This window comes from Rattus rattus, chromosome 6 (genome assembly GCF_011064425.1).
Source record: "Rattus rattus isolate New Zealand chromosome 6, Rrattus_CSIRO_v1, whole genome shotgun sequence".
Classification (NCBI taxonomy): domain Eukaryota; kingdom Metazoa; phylum Chordata; class Mammalia; order Rodentia; family Muridae; genus Rattus; species Rattus rattus.
In genome coordinates, this window is record NC_046159.1 from 97,936,142 (window position 1) to 97,955,210 (window position 19,069).

Sequence of the window (19,069 nt, forward strand, 5' to 3'; positions counted from 1 at the left end):
CACCTCAGGGAAGGGGATAATTTTAGAAGAGAATCCCCTGGCAGAGGTAAGTGGGGGAAGGGAAGAGAGCTGTGAAATTCAACCTGACACCCTTATTCAAGGGCGGGTGGGAAGGACATGGACTTAGGGCAGGCTCTACTCTGTAATTCTCCAAATTACCACACCTCCTGTGTCCTCACTATCTTGAAAAAGGGTACCTATGTCCACTTACCTTCTAGAATTTTGTATCCACCCTCACTTAAGCTACAGGCTGTTTTTCTGTAGTACTTTGGCCAATCTCCCTAGCCTCTAGTTCCTTTGCTCCCAACGTTCTCCTCACCTGCACTCCCTCTAGCTAAAGAGACATGCTTCGTGACTCTACTGGTTGACAGACACTTGTCATCCCTCAGCAGCTTTCCACAGCTCTTTACTTTTCAATGCTTCAATAGCATTTCCTGGGTCTCATCAACCCTCCCTAGGCCACAACTTGAATATACCTGCTTTCCATGCATGCACTCCAAGTGTTCCCCAGCTTAAGTGTTCATTGCTTACATCTCCTCATGGCCATCTAGAATTTGCTACATTTTTGTCTACTTTGAAAAAATCTTTAATTGGGCTGAATGAAAAATGGAATCCCAGTACTCTCCTCACTTCCACATCCTCTTTCTTGTCCTACCTGCTATTTCAGCTCCTGTCCTGTAACTTAATATGCCAGAACAACTACTTGTTCCTGTATCTCATTTGAACATGAGAAATCCCAGGTTATGCCAATGAAGACAGGCCTACACCTGGTCATAATGAAAAACAGTGGTAACAAAATAGGAGGGATCTCAGCATGCCTTGTGACGGGGAAGAAACGATGCAGTGTAAGGGGCCAATGAAATAAAGATTTCAGAAGATTGAGCATGCACAGAAACAGACACCAGGCACAAATCAGTAGTAAGTATCGACATTTATTTGGCACCTGATGGCAATACAAAATCTTGGCAGTGGGAAGTGTGAAGAGTCTACCACTTATGCATCCTATACTGACCCAAAGGCAGAATTTGGCAGCAAGTCTTCAAACCACCTGGTTCATACGACAAACATTAATTGAGCACCTCAACTACCATAGGCCTCAAATTTGCGGGGCACCATGGAGATGTGAAAGAAGTTGTCTCACATGTGATACATCTTCAAACAATGTAAAAAAAACAACAAAACAGTGGATAAAAATAAAACACCTGGAAAAAAACCCCCACAAGAGTACAAATACTAATTAAACTGAGTACTATAATAGCAATTTAGAAATCGCAAAAGATAGGCTCTATCTAAAGTTAGCTGCTTGTCTCCTTCCTTTACTCAGGAAACATTCATTGAAGACCTAGTAAGTGCCGTACTGAATAGCCAATAAGTAAGGAGTACAGTCCTGCTCTCTTGGAGCCTTCAGCTTTGGAGGGAGCAAGTGAAATGTGCCATTACAACCTGCAGTAAGCACAAGGACCAACATGATGCCATCCTAAGGAGGTACAGAAGACTTCATCGCCATCACAGTCAAGAGGCCTCCGCCAGACTCAAGAATCAGAGACTATCCTAAAGAAGAGCTCAGAACACTTGCAACACTGAGCTGAGGAACTGAGGGGCTGAACACAGAGAGAAATCACTATCTAATGAGATCCAAAGGGAAGGTAAAAGCCGGATCTCATAAACTGGGTAAGAATTTGAATTTTAGATGAGGTGTAACAGGAAGCTAATGTTCTTAACAAGGGAGTGACATCACCAGATATTGAAAAAAAACAAAACTACTCTGTCATGTGGAGAATAAACTGGAAAAGAGGAAAAAAATGGAAATGCAAAAGGTTTTTAAGAATAAGAAAGTTTCATAAGAGCAGAGACAAGTGCTTCTAGGTTATATCACCTATAGTACTATCCTCACTAAAACAGAGAAACAGTGAGAATGGAGACACTGCCGCAGAAAACCGAAGAAACCTTATGCTGAAGCAGTACTGCTTAAGTGGCCAGAAACATTCTATAAAGGAAGATTTCATAGACGTGGCAGAAGCAGTGAATGGGTCAAGGAGGGGAACCAATGCAAAGCAAGAGGGTTCTTGGAGGTCAGCCATCAAGTAGTTTAACTGCACAGCAGAAACCACAGTAAGGAAGGAGAGATATCCTGGTGACAAGTGACAGTATGAGACACAGCACACTCACCTGTCACTGCATTTTTATGTTGATATGCCCAATAAGGTTCATTTCAGTGACAATTCATAACCAGGGAAACGTATATGACTTCCAGTGTCACAGCAAGCAGACCCCAGGCTCTGCTCAAAAGCTGGGTACAATGAACACAAAGAAACCAATGGAAAGGCTGAGGGACAGTCCTTCACCTAAGGCCTGAACTCAAAGGTCTGAAACTTCTGCTCAAGTAGCAGGGTCTCACCTGCCGCTTCATGACAGATGACAACAACTGCATTAAATTGGGACATTTTCCAAATCTTCACTATGGAAAAAATGAGGTTACAGATATGAAAGTAGGAGATGATATCTGAAAGTCCTTAACTGATATAAAAAAGCAATAATCAAAGTATCCCTAAGAGCCCTGGGAACAAAAATATCACAAACATTGAGAAATCCGTATGCCCTCTCCCCACAATAATACTGTGTTCACAATGTCATTTTCTAGTCTCATTGGCTATAGCCAAAATGCTTCTGGCAACAGATCCATTCATAGCTGGCTCTACAGGAAGAGAACACCACACCAGAGGAGCTGTCCTCAAGTTTCACCCCCAAAGACGGAGATGGCTGACAGGAAACAAGCTTGGGAGAATCTCATATCCCTGAGGGAGTAGACAGAACAAAAACATCCTGAAGAGAAGTCTCCATTGTGCCCCGTGGTCCAGTGGCCTCCAACAGCATGACTAGCAGGTGGCGTCACGTGGGTGGGTAGCCTGGGAACAGGTAGAGCTGCTGGCACAGAGTACTACAGTACTCAGACATCTCCTTGCATCGGTGGAATTCTGTACCAGGGGCATAGCCTTCACGCTCCTTGATAAGGGCATTCACCTGGGAAGGCAGAATCAATGGGCCAAGGTCTGAGATCACTTTGTGCTTCCATGTCCAGACCAGCCAGAAGGGTAGATGAAAAAAGTGTGCAAGTCAAGGAAGAACAACACTATGGAGATGCAAAGGCTTGTGGAGCCAGTTGGAATGGACTTACCTTAACAAGCATGTCGGCCACGTGCATGTCACAAGCTCTCTCAGAGAACACCTGAGTGAGGGCCTCAATGTACCAGGAACCCCGTTTGGTATTCCGCATGGCAGCATTGCCTACAACCAGGGGTGTGAAGGTCATGGGCAAGTCTCACAAAGTCAGACTTCTATTCCATCTTCTACCCTCCCTAGTGTGAAGTAGACTTTAGTACGAAGACAAAACAAAAAAATAAACCCCACATCTAGGACAATATAACCTCTTGTATTCTTATGGTGTCTCAAAATACCTTTAAGGCAAGCATAGCCACATATCATGTCTGAGCGAGTAGGAAGTCTCATCTTCATTAATTCCTCCTTGCCAGCATCACTCTCCTCACATCCAGGGGACTGTGCATGGCTCTTTCCATCTTGCTGGTCAACCCCTCTATCTGTCTCATCTGCAACAGACCAACAGAAGAGATGAAGATGTTACTTTCTCACATCTTTTATAGATTTGTATAGATACATCCAAGTTCCCTATAATTGTGATCGAAGAGCTATTTTTAGCTGCTGTCTCCAACCTATAGCTAAAGAATTAAAAAAACAAAATTAAAAGTTATTGCTTTCTAAACACGTATGATTGCTCAAGGAGTAACTTCCAAAGGCCAGACACATGCAGCTACATTCCTATTCTGCATAAGTGTGAATGTGCCAAATTAAATACTCCTTGCAAATGCAATTAGGAATAACATTAAACTTGTTCAGTTAGTAATAATGTACAGAAATTAAACTTTCCCCTTGCATTAGACAATAAAATAGTGATACTCAGTCTTAGAAGAAAAAAAACAAGTCTGCTTACTATTTGTATTCTACATTAAATTTACAACCTTAAACTATGTTATCAATTTAAAAAAATGAGAGAAAATGTGATCAGAGGTTTTCAGTTTTTCATACTTCTAAAACTTTTCCTACTTGTTAAGTTTGTAAGACAAATTTGATAAGCATCCAAAACTTAGAGAAGTTCAAAAATGGAAGAACTTAAAAATTAGAACAAATGAGCATTTTCTCCTACAAAATGGACAAGCTACTGTTTTAGAATTAGGAAGGCATCTGTCTGCAGAAGGAAACAGTGAAGATGTATAGGTCAGCACACCAAACCAAGACAACCTTTTCTCAGGACTTCCTGCATGCAAGACAAACTGAAACTTAAGGAACTTTGGGTAAAAGGACTAAGATTCACTGACTCAAAAACTTTTTTTCTTAAATTTAAATTAAGTGTCGTCCATGTACCTACCAGGCACCGTCTCCTACTAAGATCTCGGCGCATAGCACACTGAGCTAAAGCCTATGCTCTTATCCAACTTGTCCTTCTAACCTGGGAGTCAATTCTTGTATTTTGGGAAGAGTGGCAAGTTCAAATTTTCAGGGAAGCATCGGTTCCATATCACACTTTAATAAACCTGATTTTAGACATTGGAGGGGTACAACAAAAATTACTCCAGAAGAAAATTTCTTTTTTTAAAAATTTATTTATTTTATGTATGAGTACACTATCACTGTCTTCAGACACACAGAAGAGGGCATCAGATCTCATTACAGATGGTTGTGAGCCACCATGTGGTTGCTGGGAATTGAACTTAGGACCTCTGATAGAACAAGCTAGTGCTCATAACCGCTGAGCCATTTCTCCAGCCCCAGCACTACATATACTTCTGAGGGAGAGAAAAAATGGCCACTAATGGTCCATTTTGTTGTTACTGCCATCTAGACCAAGCTAACGATGTCCTTTAAGAGATGGAGACCTTACCTCTTGCCTTCAAATTTCAGGCATATTAATCAATAAACATTATCTACCCTTTCTTCACAGTTGCTTTCTATATTATTGCTCATTTTTAGACATAAATTTCCTCTATTCATTCAAAATGTTTAAGTGCTACTGTGTGTGTAAAGCAGTGCCCCTGGGCCTAGAAAAACACCTGAGTGAAAAATGCTTGCCCTCATATGCTCTTTTCTTAGCACAGCTCCCCTTCCATGGGAACTTCCTGGAAAAATGCACCATATTAATTTCATAGTTAAACTCACGAAGTATTATCTGTTGTAGCTCAAAATCTCAGCTATGACTAAAGGTTTGTAATTATCTGGATTAATGGCCTGTGATCAGTCACATCTCACTACATCACTTATAGAGATGTTTAGCCTTTTAGATTTGAGCATTGTAGATATATTATACAATTGGGGTTGGGGGAGAATGATAAATGGTGGCACACTGTACACCTAGAAGATCAATTTTATAACCTCGTGTTTGTCATGTACACCCTTTTCTGGGACTCTATCCACACCTGTATAAAGCATGTATCAATGGTCTAAGTTAAGCCTTTTATAGCTACAAAAGCCCCTTCAAATGCGCCTAAGATAAGACACTTCATTACTGCATACTCTTAACTTGTTTAGCTGCTATCACACAAGTTTCATCCTTGCATGAGATCCAAACTCAAGCTGCTCCATACATACTTGCTTTAATTTCTCGAGTAATCCATATACTACTCAGATATCTTATTCTGCTTCTGTGATGGGATTTATAGTCACTGCAAGACTTTAAAATATACTCTGCAGTGATACACAGGGAACATGAGGCACCTGCATGTTTGGATAATGCCAACTTTAACCCAATGAGGATGCTGATCACGTTGTAGCAGCCATGGCTGGCTTTCTTTCCACATTTACCCTGAAAGCTCTTAGGTACAAATTTTGATAATCATCAGAACAAGTTAAAGAACTTGACTATACACGGTTTATGAGAAGGAAATGGACGTAGAGGGATGTGAAAGTTCTCTAACTTCACATAATTATTAAGCAGTAGAGTCACAATCTGATTCCAAATTTAGTTTCTTAATTACTACTGTTTTCCTCAAGATGAGAAGGAGGCCTATGTGTCTTCTGAGCCATGCTATACAGGCCTGGCTCTTAAAGGGGTAGAAGACACTGCATGCAAGAAAGAAGAGGATAGAGGCAGCTCAGAAGAGTCCAAGGCAGACATGAGTTCTGTACTGTTCTCCTGCATGCTCTGAGAATGGTATAGAGAAGGCAAGCGCATGGGAGCATGAACACGGCACAGGGAGAAAGTGGAAGGTAAGAAAGAGAAGGAAGGAAGATTTGGAAGAGCCAAGCAGAAGTCCTTAACTGGAATGAGAAACAATAAAAAGTACAATGCAGTTAATAAGCAGAGGAGTCCAAGTTCTTAGGAAAAGGCACACACTGAGAAGAGATTCCTGACAGCCATGGAGGTGTGCAGAGCTGATCAGACTGAGAGCTGTGGGCTGCTCGAGTCTTAGCACACCCCATGCATTGGGAGACACTTACAGAGCAAGAGAGGCGGTGGCAGCAGTGAACAGAAGGAGGTGCCCAAGGGATCCAATAGCACCTGAGAGGAGCAAACAGGAAAGTGAGAGCTGGTGGAGGCTGCCCAGGAGCCACCACCCAGATGCTGGTTTGCCAGGGCACTCACCTCCACGACATGCTTGGATGAAGAACATTTTTGGTTTGTTCTGTAGACTTGGACAGTTAGCATTGTCAAAAAGTCGAAAAACCTCTTGGAGCTACCAGAAACAAACAAAGGAGAGGGGAAGTTAGGCAACCATTGAGACCTCTTGGAGTCTAACACACAAATTCAACCGTCATCTGAAAGGTGGGGTGATAGCTGATCCTGTCAACTTGACTAAGTTTACAGCTTCTTAGGAGATACACCTTACTTTACTTTTGAGGGTACTGAATTTCCAGAAAGAATTAACTGAGGAGGAAAGACCTGGAACCCAGACTGAAAGAAAGGGTTGGTGCAAAGAAAGCCAGACAAGCCAGCATCTCTTTGATGCTACATGAACCACCTAAATAAAGTAAGTAGCCTCATGCTCCTGTCTCCACGGAGAGTTGGCTTCCTTGCCACTAGGGCTTATATCCTCAAACAGGGAGCCAAAACGAACTGTTTCTCCCTTAAGTTGCTTCTTGCTAAGTATTTGGTCTCAGTCTAAGAAAACTAATAGTGAAAACTGATGCGAGAGTGGGGTCGATATAGTGATAAGCCTTCCCACATGGGTCATAGGCCTTTGGAACTAGTTTGTTGGAGGAATGTGGGAGAATTAGAAGCTGCAGTCACAAAGTCCTGTAAGCAGGGCTTCACGGACCATTTTCGTGGGAATTCAAAAGACCCAAGAGAAATGAAGATACAGGCTAGACTCAATAGATCACAGAACAGACCAAGGACTTTAATCTTGTGTGTCAGCTTGTGTCCCACTTTGGTGAGGAATTGGATGCAGTTGTCTGTATTCTGAAAACTTGAAGTTGAATTTAAATAATGGACTAATTTATTTGCAGGCGACATTTTCCAACAACATTCAGGCTGCTGCTCATTAAACTTACTCACATTCATAGTGAGTGAAGTGTACAGCATAAAGATATGAAAATGACTTTAAGAAAGACTCTTGAGCTTGGTTAAAATGAAGGACAGGGTAGAAATTCTTTATTTTTTTACCAGAACCCTTCAGACTCTCAGGTGTCAAAGGTTCTAGGAAACACGTGTCCTCGAGGATGACTGGAACCAGTACTAGACATCATGGGAGAGAGTTCTATTGGAGCCATTAAGGCAAAAATTGAACTCTAATTGGACAATAGCAAAGGGGGAAAAACTGAGGGAAAAGAATTCAATCAAGAGAGTTCCAGGGTTGAAAATACAAACATCTATAAAACAGAGTACCTGAAAAATAATCTTTAGGTGTACCCTGCTGGACATAGGCTACCAGGGGAGTATTTCCCAAAGGTCAGCTAGAAGTCAAAGACTGCTGCAGCCAGGCTACACCTCAAGCTGGCAGCAGGGGAGTGGAATCAGACACTTAGAGCAAGGTTCCAGAAAGCCACCGAGGCCGCAATGTATAGCCTCGGCAAGGCTGGATACCTGTATAGAACTCCTGAGTGGGTAGGACAGAAAGTAACTACTAAGATGTAAATGGAGGATCACGTAATGGAGAAAGCAGAAACATGGGACCTTTGCTACAGAAAGCTGTTGGCACCAAGTGAAGCAGGCCTCCAAAGAGGCCATCTAAGCCACATGCCAGAGCTAGGAGAGCAGGTTTATCATGTTAGCTGGAGCAAGTGATGCAACGAGGAGCTGGATGCTGAGCATAGGGCTGTGGGCTTGTTATTCACACAGGAGGGCTTCAGTGATGTTTCTGTCCACTTCATTATTATGACCCCATTCCTTTCTTTTTGGAACAGAAAAGTTTACCCTGCCATTGTATATTGAGTGTAACTGGTTGTATTTTAAGTTTTATCTCCAGTTTCACAATACTTTAAACTTATACTTTTGAACAGTGTTGAAACAGCTAAAACTTAGGAGATTCTTCGAAATGTATTTTTCACTATGAGATGCACACTTAGTCTTAAGAGGACCAGGGGCAGGTTATGGTTTAAAAGTGGTGTTTGGGTGCCTTATGATAGGACTTAGACTCACAAGTATAGACTCTTTTTTTCTTGTAAAGATTTATTATTTGTATTTATGTGCATGTGCGCCTGCACTAGTTTATATGCACCAGGTGCATGGAGAGTTCCACAGAAGCTAGAGGGTATTAGGTCTTTGGGAACTACGACAACATGTTCTTCAGTAGCCAGACGTGGGTTCTAGGAATGGAACCTGCATCCTCTATAGAGCAGTAAGTGCTCCTAACTGCGAAGCCATCTCTCTAGTCCCTAGAACCGAGTTTCCTAACCTTTAGTCATAACTTTCTATGAGGTCTAAATGTATGGGCTGTCAAAGGATTTATCATCCCAGCCTTAGTTATGAACGTGTAGCATGTGCACTGCATGTCCCAGTAAAGCTGCCTTGAATACTTAACTTAGATTCCTACGGTGTCTTTGTTGGACAGAGTTTGGTCTTTAGAGAAGCATAATGGTCTAATTATAGAAAACTGACTTAATAATTTTCTTTCAGCATTCTTCATCACAAACATGTAAAACTGGTAATTTTTGGAATGTACAGTTAGAAATTTGACTTTAAAAATTTTTGAATTGCTAGATTGATTTTCATAAAAACATTATTGAATTTTGGGTTGGGATTGGGATAGCTTTTCCAGCAATTTCTGAAACAGTCCAAAACACACATCTGCCATTTTATGCTATGTAGTCATGTTAAGCAGTGTTTTTAGCACTGATGATTATAAAATAAAAAAATAATTAACTCTGACAAACAATGAAGATATTCTATGTCCCGCAGTATTAAAACTTCAGCTGACAGGGTTTAACAAAGCACCCTAAGCTCCCATTGCCACAATGGACTGTGTGCCTTCAAGCCATAAGCCGAAGCAAATCTTCTCCTCAGAAGCTTCTTGTCAGGTATTTGATTACAGCGAGGAAAAGGAGCTAATACAGACGGATAGAGAGGACACAGAATGGACTATTTTCAATGGTCAGCGTTCACAGAGCTATACACACCTGAAGCAGTTTGCCATCCACCCCGTAGATGCCACCTTCCACACCATGTGAGAGGAGTGCTACTATGCAGGAGTCTGTGACCCGGTGTGCAGGTAACTGTGCAAAATTCTGAAGTTTCTCTTGCATTTCCTAGAAGACAGAGACACCTGCTAGTACCGTCCACCACAGTCAGCATCAGCCGCCAATGCCTGAATTAATCTCTGGCTTGTTTCAAAGAAACTGGCCTACTGGAAGGTAAGTGCTTTCCTCCATTTTCCTGTGATCATTGATAACTCATAAACTCTCTGAAAGGCTAAAGAAAACTATACACTCACAAGAAAAATGCATTTCAGACATTAATCTCTGAAATATGGAGTCATGGGTTCACTGAAATAGACGAAGAACTCCTGAATTAAAGTGAGTTACTAAAGAAGCCACATGTGTGTGGGGAGAGCTCATTAGGTAAAGTGTATGCCATTAAAGTCTGAACTCAGAGCTTTGATCCCGGAACCTGAGTAATACTGGGTGAGCATAGGGCCTTGGCTATAATTCTTACAACTGAATGGCAGAGACAGAGGAATTCCTAGAGCAAGCTGGCTAGCTACAGTAATCACTGGAAGCTATGGGTTCAACTGGGAGACTCTGCTTCAGCAAGTAAGGTAGAGCAAAGACTTCTGACATCAATCTTAAGGCCCTCCCTCCCCCACACACCTAAACACAAGTCAACACAAATATATATACATGTTAAAAAAACAAGCAAACATGAAGTTACTCTGAGTGTCTCATTCCCAGACCTTTGGCCCATTTATACATAAGGAGACAGCACTTTCTTAGCTGCAAGAGCATAAACTTCTGTGATGCTGGATCAAGTCTCAAGACGATGGAGAACAGCACGAGTATCTGTCTGGATTCTAGTGTGCCACAATGATGTTTGCATAAGACCCATTGCACAGGAGAAGCAGCTGTGATGTACTCCCATACAGGGAAGATCACATATAGCTGAGATCATATCCATTTAATTGGGAAACCCAATTCATATATTACAACAAGAGACATAATCCCTCTAACTTCCAATTTTCATGTTATAAGAAAATCATTACAAGTAAATTTTCTCTTAGTTTATGAAGGTTAAATGGGATATTGCAAAGAAAGAATTTACTCACATACTTCAAAGATCATCCATTACTGTAACAAACATGTCAGAGTGTTAATTTCAATATTTGTTCAAAGAAGCTTATTATCGCTCAACCTGGGGTCCAACTTAAGAATTTTATCTTCATTGATTTACTATACAGATACCACCAACTTAAGAATTTGGTTCTTTGAAAGAAAACTACATAGTATCCATTCTACTTTTAAAATCTACTTCTCCCTTTGCAACTGAAGAGATCTAGTCCAAGCCTTCTTACTTGCAGTGGACAGAGAGAAAAAAAAATCTAGCATTATGTTAGTTCATCTTATTACAAATTTTAAGGGATAAAATGAAGATGAATTTGCTCTAGGCAGGACAGTCACAGCACACAAGATTCAAATTTATCATCCTTCCCACTCTCAATGTTTAGAGCTTTTAAAGGTGTGGTCTCCCAAGGCAGTGATTGTGGCAGCACTCAGAAGTTATGCAAAATGTGAAAAACTTCAGCAAATGATGTTAATAAACCCCCCTAAATCTGATATTTTAAAATTTGAGAGTTGCTAATCTATCCGCTTGAAGATATTTTGTTTTTTGTTTTTGCGTTTATTCACAAACAGGGACATACTGCATAACTCAGGCTAATCCAAAACTTACTATGAAGCCCATGCTGGCCTTGAACTCTCCTCAGTCCTCCTGCCTCAGTCTCCTAAGCTAGTATAGGGATCACAAACACTTATTATTATACCTGGCCTTTTGGATACTTCTTGTATATTCCGTAATATAACTGGAAACGGTGAAACTGGTTTTGGTGAGAAAGCAGACATATTTTGTGGGTAAGCAGAAGCGACCCATAACATAGTATTGTTAATAAATACATAGTATTTATTTGGCAAGAATGAGTAACTGTGAGTGTTCTAGGGACAGTTAAAAGTTACTTTTGCTTGAAGAAAGGAATAAAAATTACACACACACACACACACACACACACACACACACACACACACACACACACACACACACACCCACCCACCCACCCCTGGACACCTGGCCATGTTAAACTTGCTGCTTATTTTATCAGTAAAAGGGGTAATAAAGCTAAAAGAACATGTACACATTATAACTGAATATAAGAGAAATCAACAAATGTAGATCACTTATTTGGGTGGACTTTTTTTCCATAAATGACACAGCTTTAAATCCTTAAAATAGGATTTGTAAATTTTTTTTTTTTTTTTAAATAAAAGCACAGTACTTATATAGATAGCAGGGTTTGTAGTTCTTGGGTATTCTTTAGCTGGGGGCTATGAGTTGCCATAGATAGTTGCATTTTCCAGGGATGACCCATAGAATGTCCTTACAGTCTTCCTGTTGTCTGTAACCCAAATGCAAATTCAAAAACAACAGCATGTGGTGAGAATAAAACTTAGCACCTTAGAACACATCTCTCCTTCCTAATGTGCTAAACTGATTCCAGAGTCAAGTTACCTCTAATGCAGACATTGAATACATAACTAAGTGGTAAGAACACTAGTGTTCTCTTCAGCACCAACAGCAGAAAAGAACTTTCTACAATTCATTGTATTATTTTTTCATTTCAAGGGAATTATTGCAAGTCAAAATGAATGATAATGATACAAAGGAGGAGCTTAGATTTCTTGGTTGTGTTTCTCTGTTTGCCATGTATTATAGTTTTAAAAAAGTAGTCTTTGGAAAGCCCAACAGGAAAAGAGAATTCTGCACCTTCCCAATGTAGCAAAGTACGCTATTGACAGCAAACACCTGGCTTATGACATGCTCTTCTCCTCTATACACTTCCCCCAACTTAGACTGCTTCTCTGAGTTCCAACCACTGTATTTACTCTTCTGACTCAAGTTATTTATACTTCCAGCTCCTGTAAGAATAGAAGCTCCAGCCCTACTAGATAAAGTAATGTTAAAAGCTCCCTTCACATCTATCCTTGAATTCGGAACCACATTAAATGTGTGTGTATGTGTTTCAACAGTCTTCAAATTACAAGGTGCTCAAAATTTAGCACCCCACTGCAACTCATGTGACAGAACAACTTGGGAATTGAGAATTCAGTAGCCCTCGAATCTGCCTTAAATAAAGCCTAAATGGAAGTGGCCTGTATAAAGTTCACTTCATAGACTCATCAAGTTTCCTGAATGTCTCAAAAACAAAATAAAGTAAAATGAAAGCCAGCAGTATTTAACTACATTGTGAAACAGAATTGAATCCTTTATGAGACATCTAAGGGGTTGGGGATTTAGTCCGGTGGTAGAGCGCTTGCCAAGGAAGCGCAAGGCCCTGGGTTCGGGCCCCAGCTCCGAAAAAAAAAAACCAAAAAAAAAAAAAAAAAAAAAAAAGAGACATCTAAGATTCACTGTCAGCAACATACAATTTAGAAAACCATAACATAATAGTTTCTTAGAAAAATATAAGAAAAAGATAGACCAAACCCTTAGAAAACAAACACACCACAAACCTTGTAAGGTAGCCTGCCAAGCCCTTCAACAGTTACTGAGGACAAGCTACCTACTTCAGTCCCCTAGTAATGGCAAAGGTTGGTCTTGCTATGCTTCCCCCACCCTCTCCTTGTAGGAGATTAAATTCAGGGCTTTGCATACACTATGCAAATGTTCTAACCACCAAGCCACAACTTCAACCTCCAGTCATGGCTTTGAAGCAAGAATGGACCTATTTTAAATGGGCAATTATGGGCAAGCTGGCAAAAGCAGCATGTCAGAGACAGCACTGAGACACATTCTTATGAGAGTGGCCACACCCAAGATGTAGCAAATACGTAATTATTTTCACAGAAGTGGGACAGCTAAGATGACCACAATAAACTTTCAACACAAACCAGGATCCTTTACCACAAGGGGACAAAGGAAATTTATTTACTTATTTGCTTATAAAAGACAAGGTCTCATGTAGCCTGAGTTGCCCTTCAAATTACTATGCAAAGGAGACTGACCTTGAACTTTAACTCCTGATCTACCAGTGATACTCAAAAAGAAGTCAGTGAGGAATAACTCATAACTAAAGCTTATGTAAGAGACTTGTCCAGAAGTAACCTACCCTAAAACAATCCAACACCGACTTAGACTATTTCTAAATAGTACTCACATATATTCTTCCACGTGCAATTTACTGAATCTACCAAAAGGAACGATTTAAACAACAACCAGTCTCTTAAGTAACAGCATCAACTATAAAGTAAATGCCTGTGTAGTCTGATTTATAAATACCCTTTTGGAGTTTGGATGGATCTTGGTGTCTCATCACTTCCTGAGTGACTGGGAGTCAAATTTCTTAGCACATACATGTGGGAACCCAAGCCTCTGCGGACTGTTATAACTCCATGAAAGCACAGTTACCCTGAGACAGCAATGTTCAGACAACTGGCTGGTCCTAGTTCCTTTTACTAGATTGCAGGAAGCAGCACGACAGTGGGAAACATCCAGCAGGCACAGGAGGAATGAAGCACCAACCCAAAGCGCAGCCCACCCAATTTACATGTCACCTTCCCAGCTGCATGTACCTGTGCAGTCTGGTCATACAGCACATGGACATTGTAGCCCAAAAGCTTGAAGAGGGTGACTAGAGTAGTGTGGTCCACATCCCCTCCGGAGCGAAATTCCAGGTCTTTCTCTCCAGTGAAGTGCACATTGCTCATCACCAGTGCCAAGCCACGAGGCTGAGACTGCAACCTATAGGCCTAGAAGGAGGAGGCCAATTAGACCAGGAGCTTCTTGATGACAGGCAATGTCGTTACCCTACAAGATCAAAAATTTCAAAACATACCCCAAACAAGAACCCACATCCCAAAAGCAGACAACTTCCCCCAATCTAATCCCCTTTACTTTTTTTTTAAAAATCATACCAGGTATGATAAAAAGGAAAAGCCACAGAAGGCACAATCATCAATGGCATTCTCACAAGGGCAAGCAAAGACAGCAAAACATGCAGCCTAGGTTCAGAAGATCAGGAAAGCCTCCCACTCCCCACCTCTCTTGTTGAAATTATGCAAACTCACCAGCTGGTAGTGCGCCTGGTAAAACTCAGGAGTGCATGGCTTCACCTGAAGACAGGGAGGACCATCACCATTATCTAAGGAGTGTTCCATAGTATCTGTGGTGGGGAGAATGCCAAGTTAGTACCCATTTCAGCAGGGCTCTTGTAACTTCATTAATTAGTTATTTTACCTGTGCCTTTCTGGTCTACTCCCCCTACATGTAAGCTCCGTGCTGGCACAGACCCTGCTGGCTTCTGTTCATCACTGGGCCCCCTATGCATGGCTTCAAATAGTAGATACTCAACTTGCTGAATGGTGGAGAGCACTTCTGAGACAAGCCAGGTTCTAATCACTGAAGTACAGACAAGGAGTCCTGAATGTAGCCTTTTCTTGTTTGGCTTTACAGAGAAGCCAACTCAAATCATACACAGTAAATTGTATTTCTCATCTGAATAAGGTACCAAAAAAAAAAAAAAAGCCAATTATTTTGAATTCTCCCTATGATGGAGGGGGATGGGTCCAATTTATATCCCTCTAACCTATCCTGCTAGCCCGTCAAAATTCATAAAGAACTGTTCCTATCGTGATATTCATCTCGCTTTTAGGGGAAAGTCAGATACCAGTCAAAAAGCAGGTAAGTCAATGTGGGAGGTTCCTTTTGTCCGGTTAGTTCTCACCTGTGGATAGGCGGGACTGCTTATGAGGAGGGCAGGACTCACACACCGAGATGGGGAGACTTGAGTCATAGTCACACCTCAACTGTAAGAAATCAAGACTCACCATGAAAGACCTCAGAGAGATGGTTCTGTCTTAATGAAAATCAAGTTTCTCTCTCTCCCACGCCCTTTGCTCTCTATATTTTCTGGACAAACTAACCCATCCCAGGCTACAGTCCTAGGGCTTCATACCGGTGGGAGCATGTGCTGGATATCAGAGAGGGTTGTGAGCAGTAAGTCTTCCAAGTGACCCTGCCTGGTCTCCCGCAGGGCTTCACAGAAGGCATCGAAAGCCTGGGGTCCTCTCTTTGGCAGCAGGTTGAGGAGTTCCACATTCTGGCTGAAACTGCCCCCTTTGGCCTAAGGCACAGGAATAAAATACTGAATTACATTTATTTATTTAGCTATAATGCTATTTTTTCCACATGAGCTTCCTAAGTAGTGTTCTCATTCATCTTGGGAATTCCTGTTTATAGAGTGCAGATACACGGGTGAGATTTTCTATCAAACAAACTCAAGGCTGAGAAGGGCATTCCTCTTCCTTAGCGTACCCTTTTCAAAGTCTTTCTTGCCTAAGACCAGTTTCTCTTCTTGGAGCCTTTCTCCCCAGATACCTGGATTAGCTCCCTCATTTCCAAAGTGATAATGTCCTTTTCTAGGAGATGTTCTAACAGTTCGCTCAGCAGCAGCTGTTTGGCCAGCACCACTCGATTCTTTTTCAGAGTTTCCTGATGGTCAGGATGCATTCCACACACTGCCAAAATCCTACAGAGAAAAAGGCAGACACAGGGACTTTCAAGTATGAGCCTGAACACACAAGAGGAGAAAAGAAGTGAGTAAATAAACAATAAGCAAGATAAGGCATATTTTGTTAAATCTCTTTAAATAAAAATTTACTAAGCAGTAATAGGTTGACCTATTACTTATTAAGCAAATAAGGTTTAACCCTCTAGAGAATGTTTACATCAGACTGTCTGAGATAATGATCTGATGAGGAGAGCAAAGAGCTATCTTGGTCAAACTAATATAAAGAAACACTCCTCTGACAGACAAGCTTCAGTGTTCAGAAAACATGACATACTTTTTATCTTAGAAAACTAACCTAAGTTGAAAATGATCTTAAGATAGGAATGAAGTAATAAAAGCCTAAAGCTGACACCCATATTTTTCAGACACACACGCACACTTGCTCTAGACTGCCCACATAAATTATATCAAAAACATTTTACCTTTTTATGATAAACTAATACTAAAAAGTGATCAAAATCCTACAAGGCATGGGGTAAGTAGAAACTGAGTGAAAGCCATAGGAGGTAGATACCAATGGTGAACATGGTGTCACTTGTAATCACAAGAATAGTGCAAGCAATGGTTAAATTATTTTGGTAATTTAGTTTCCAGCAACAAATGTATTTGAAAGGTTCCCTAGTTTTTCTCTCAAATTTGAAGAGACCTGCTTATGCTCATGAATAAAAGAATCCCATTTCCAATAAATATCCTTTATGTGCCCAGTGTTTGTGTGTGCGTGCATGTGTGTGCGTGTGTGTCACATACACACACGCACACACACTCTGATCTCCAGTTTATTTAGTATGAGACAATGCTTAGGGTCTGATGACAATAGAGTGATAGATAGTATAACAGTTCACTTTATACACCAAGAATTCTGATTTCAATGTAGGTAAAATATAGGGGAACAAAGAAGCACCTTCCATTGCTGAAAAACCATGCTCTGGTCAAATGCCCCTCTCACAAAGGCTCCTTTAAGTCCTTTCCGTGGAAAGTTAGATAGCAAAATAGGGTCCTGGGAAAAATGCATTAACAAGAGGTATCCAGGCAGAGTAAGTATTCAGATTGTACCAGCTATTTCAAAATTCACTAGAATCTGCTCTCCATGAATTTAAAATCTCAGTTAAAAATCACCATACAACACAGTAATGATGTTAAATATAGAATCTGGCGAAGATAAAATTAATCTTGCAGGTGTTAGTTGGGTATATCCTTAGGTACACGAAGCATGATATAGCAGACTTATTTCATTAGGGACATCCGTTTCTTAAAAGGCTCCATTCCCTTGACTTGCACTCTACTAGTCTCTCCAGGTTCACTCTGCTTGCTCACCGTGCTCCGGTTTCGTAGTGAGCATCTGACTTGTCCTCCACCACCTCATTCTCTTTGACAGGACCAAACTGGTCTTGAGTTTCTGATCCTCTTGCCTCAGGCATCAGGATACTAGGATTACAGCCCCGTAGCTTTTAAATGCTGACATTGCACTAGAACTCCCTTGCAAAAAACAGGAGCGGGCGGGCATCTTCTCTAGACAATTTCATCCCCAGGCACAATTTACTGATTCTAGTTCTAAATCCTCTTATGTCCCAGGCTTGAATTTTGAACGAAGCAGTCATCGATGTTTCATCTGAAGCACCACCTACTCCCCGCACCTGCTACTTCCTTCTATTTCAAACTACCAGAAGAGGCTTAAATATGAACTTTCTCGAAGTTTCCAGTCACCTGGAATTTTAGGACACCCAAGGAAAACAGAGTGGAGAAAAAGAATACCAAGAGGGTTCTAACGTCTTGATTTCATGTCCTTTAATGGCTCCCGTTTCTAAATTAATGTTAGAGGATTGGACAGGAAATATTAAATTGTGTCGTCCTGTGCAAATGTTTTCATCGAAACTGACTGAGGGAGACGGAGAAACGGGAACCATCTAATCCTCTCAAAAGATTCAAATCCCCCAAACCTGTGTGGAATTCTCTAACAAACATTTATTATATGGAAAAGCAGTGCAGGACATGATATAGTCAATCCTAATCAAATGCGCTCGAGGCCAAGCCGCGAAGTCTGCACAGTCTCTGTCTTTTAAAGAGACATGAGTTTAAGTCCTCAGATAAGAATTGGAAGGAAAAGGACAGAGCATCTCTGGAAAAGGTGAGATGCCGCAGGCGACATGTAGCAGGACTGATAAGATCCATTCTCGTATAGATTCCTCTGCGCTGGACAAAGAAAGGGAGGCTGCTGCAGCTTCTGCACACGCGGGACCAGGCCAAGAAGGCGCGCCGCTCGCTCGGCAGCCTCCCCGACTCTGCCCTCCTCACCTGCTCCTCCTGTCAGCCGCCATCAGCCCCTTCCTGTGCAGGGAAGACTGAGACCTCCCGCTCGACGCCGCCATTTCCAGCTTTTCCCGGGCTGCACGCGCACCACCCACAAAACAAACAAACGGGCCGCGCCAGCCCCCACATCCCTCCCCCAGCCCCCGCCAGCGCCGCGCCTGCGCACGGCCCCGCCCCGAGCCAGCAAGCCCCACCCACGCCCGGACATGCGCAAGCGCACATTTGTCGCTGAGGCCCGCACAGCCCAATGGGAAGAGAGTAGACTCTAGGAAGAACGGGAAGAGGCGGGAAAAGAACAAGGTTTCTCCCACTCGGGGATCTGATTGGCTAGCGATTCCCGCGGAAACCGCAGCTCCCTCCCCTGGTTCCTCCGGTCCCTCCGGCCTCAACTACCAGGAAACCAAAGGGGCTGGGCTTCTCTTGTTATCCTTGCTCGCCTTGAACTTCCAGGGCCAGGGTGCAAGGAAAATGGAAAGCACTAGGAG

General features: G+C 41.8%; 1 protein-coding gene and 1 non-coding gene across 3 annotated transcripts; both read right to left on the reverse strand.

The window, feature by feature from the left end:
• Positions 1 to 912: 912 nt before the first annotated feature.
• Casp2 (caspase 2) lies at positions 913 to 18,715 on the reverse strand. 2 transcript variants are annotated; one of them, XM_032906667.1, is made up of 11 exons: positions 18,570 to 18,715; positions 16,085 to 16,235; positions 15,663 to 15,830; positions 15,432 to 15,513; positions 14,776 to 14,870; positions 14,281 to 14,457; positions 9,625 to 9,753; positions 6,653 to 6,743; positions 3,456 to 3,605; positions 3,176 to 3,285; positions 913 to 3,021 (listed from the first exon to the last, which is right to left on the reverse strand). In XM_032906667.1, exons 1-11 carry the CDS (start codon positions 18,641 to 18,643, stop codon positions 2,890 to 2,892), a joined length of 1,359 nt encoding a protein of 452 aa, XP_032762558.1. In that variant the 5' UTR covers positions 18,644 to 18,715; the 3' UTR covers positions 913 to 2,889. The 2 variants fall into 2 exon arrangements, with proteins under 2 accessions (XP_032762558.1, XP_032762559.1); XM_032906668.1 differs by lacking the exons at positions 913 to 3,021; positions 3,176 to 3,285; positions 3,456 to 3,605 and adding an exon at positions 6,504 to 6,568.
• On the reverse strand, positions 7,675 to 7,763 carry LOC116904783. Its single transcript, XR_004388447.1, has one exon. It is a non-coding gene; the product is annotated as a small nucleolar RNA SNORD88 (small nucleolar RNA).
• Positions 18,716 to 19,069: the final 354 nt, after the last annotated feature.

Bases quoted from the DNA above. Each gene is read 5' to 3' on its own strand.
- Casp2 (XM_032906667.1), bottom strand. From the start codon at position 18,643: ATGGCGGCGTCGAGCGGGAGGTCTCAGTCTTCCCTGCACAGGAAGGGG. The intron at 16,236-18,569 runs GTGAGGAGGGCA...TTTTCTCTGTAG, and splicing joins GCGGCTGACAGGAGGAGCAG to GATTTTGGCAGTGTGTGGAA. The intron at 9,754-14,280 runs GTACATGCAGCT...TCTGTCTTCTAG, and splicing joins TGTATGACCAGACTGCACAG to GAAATGCAAGAGAAACTTCA.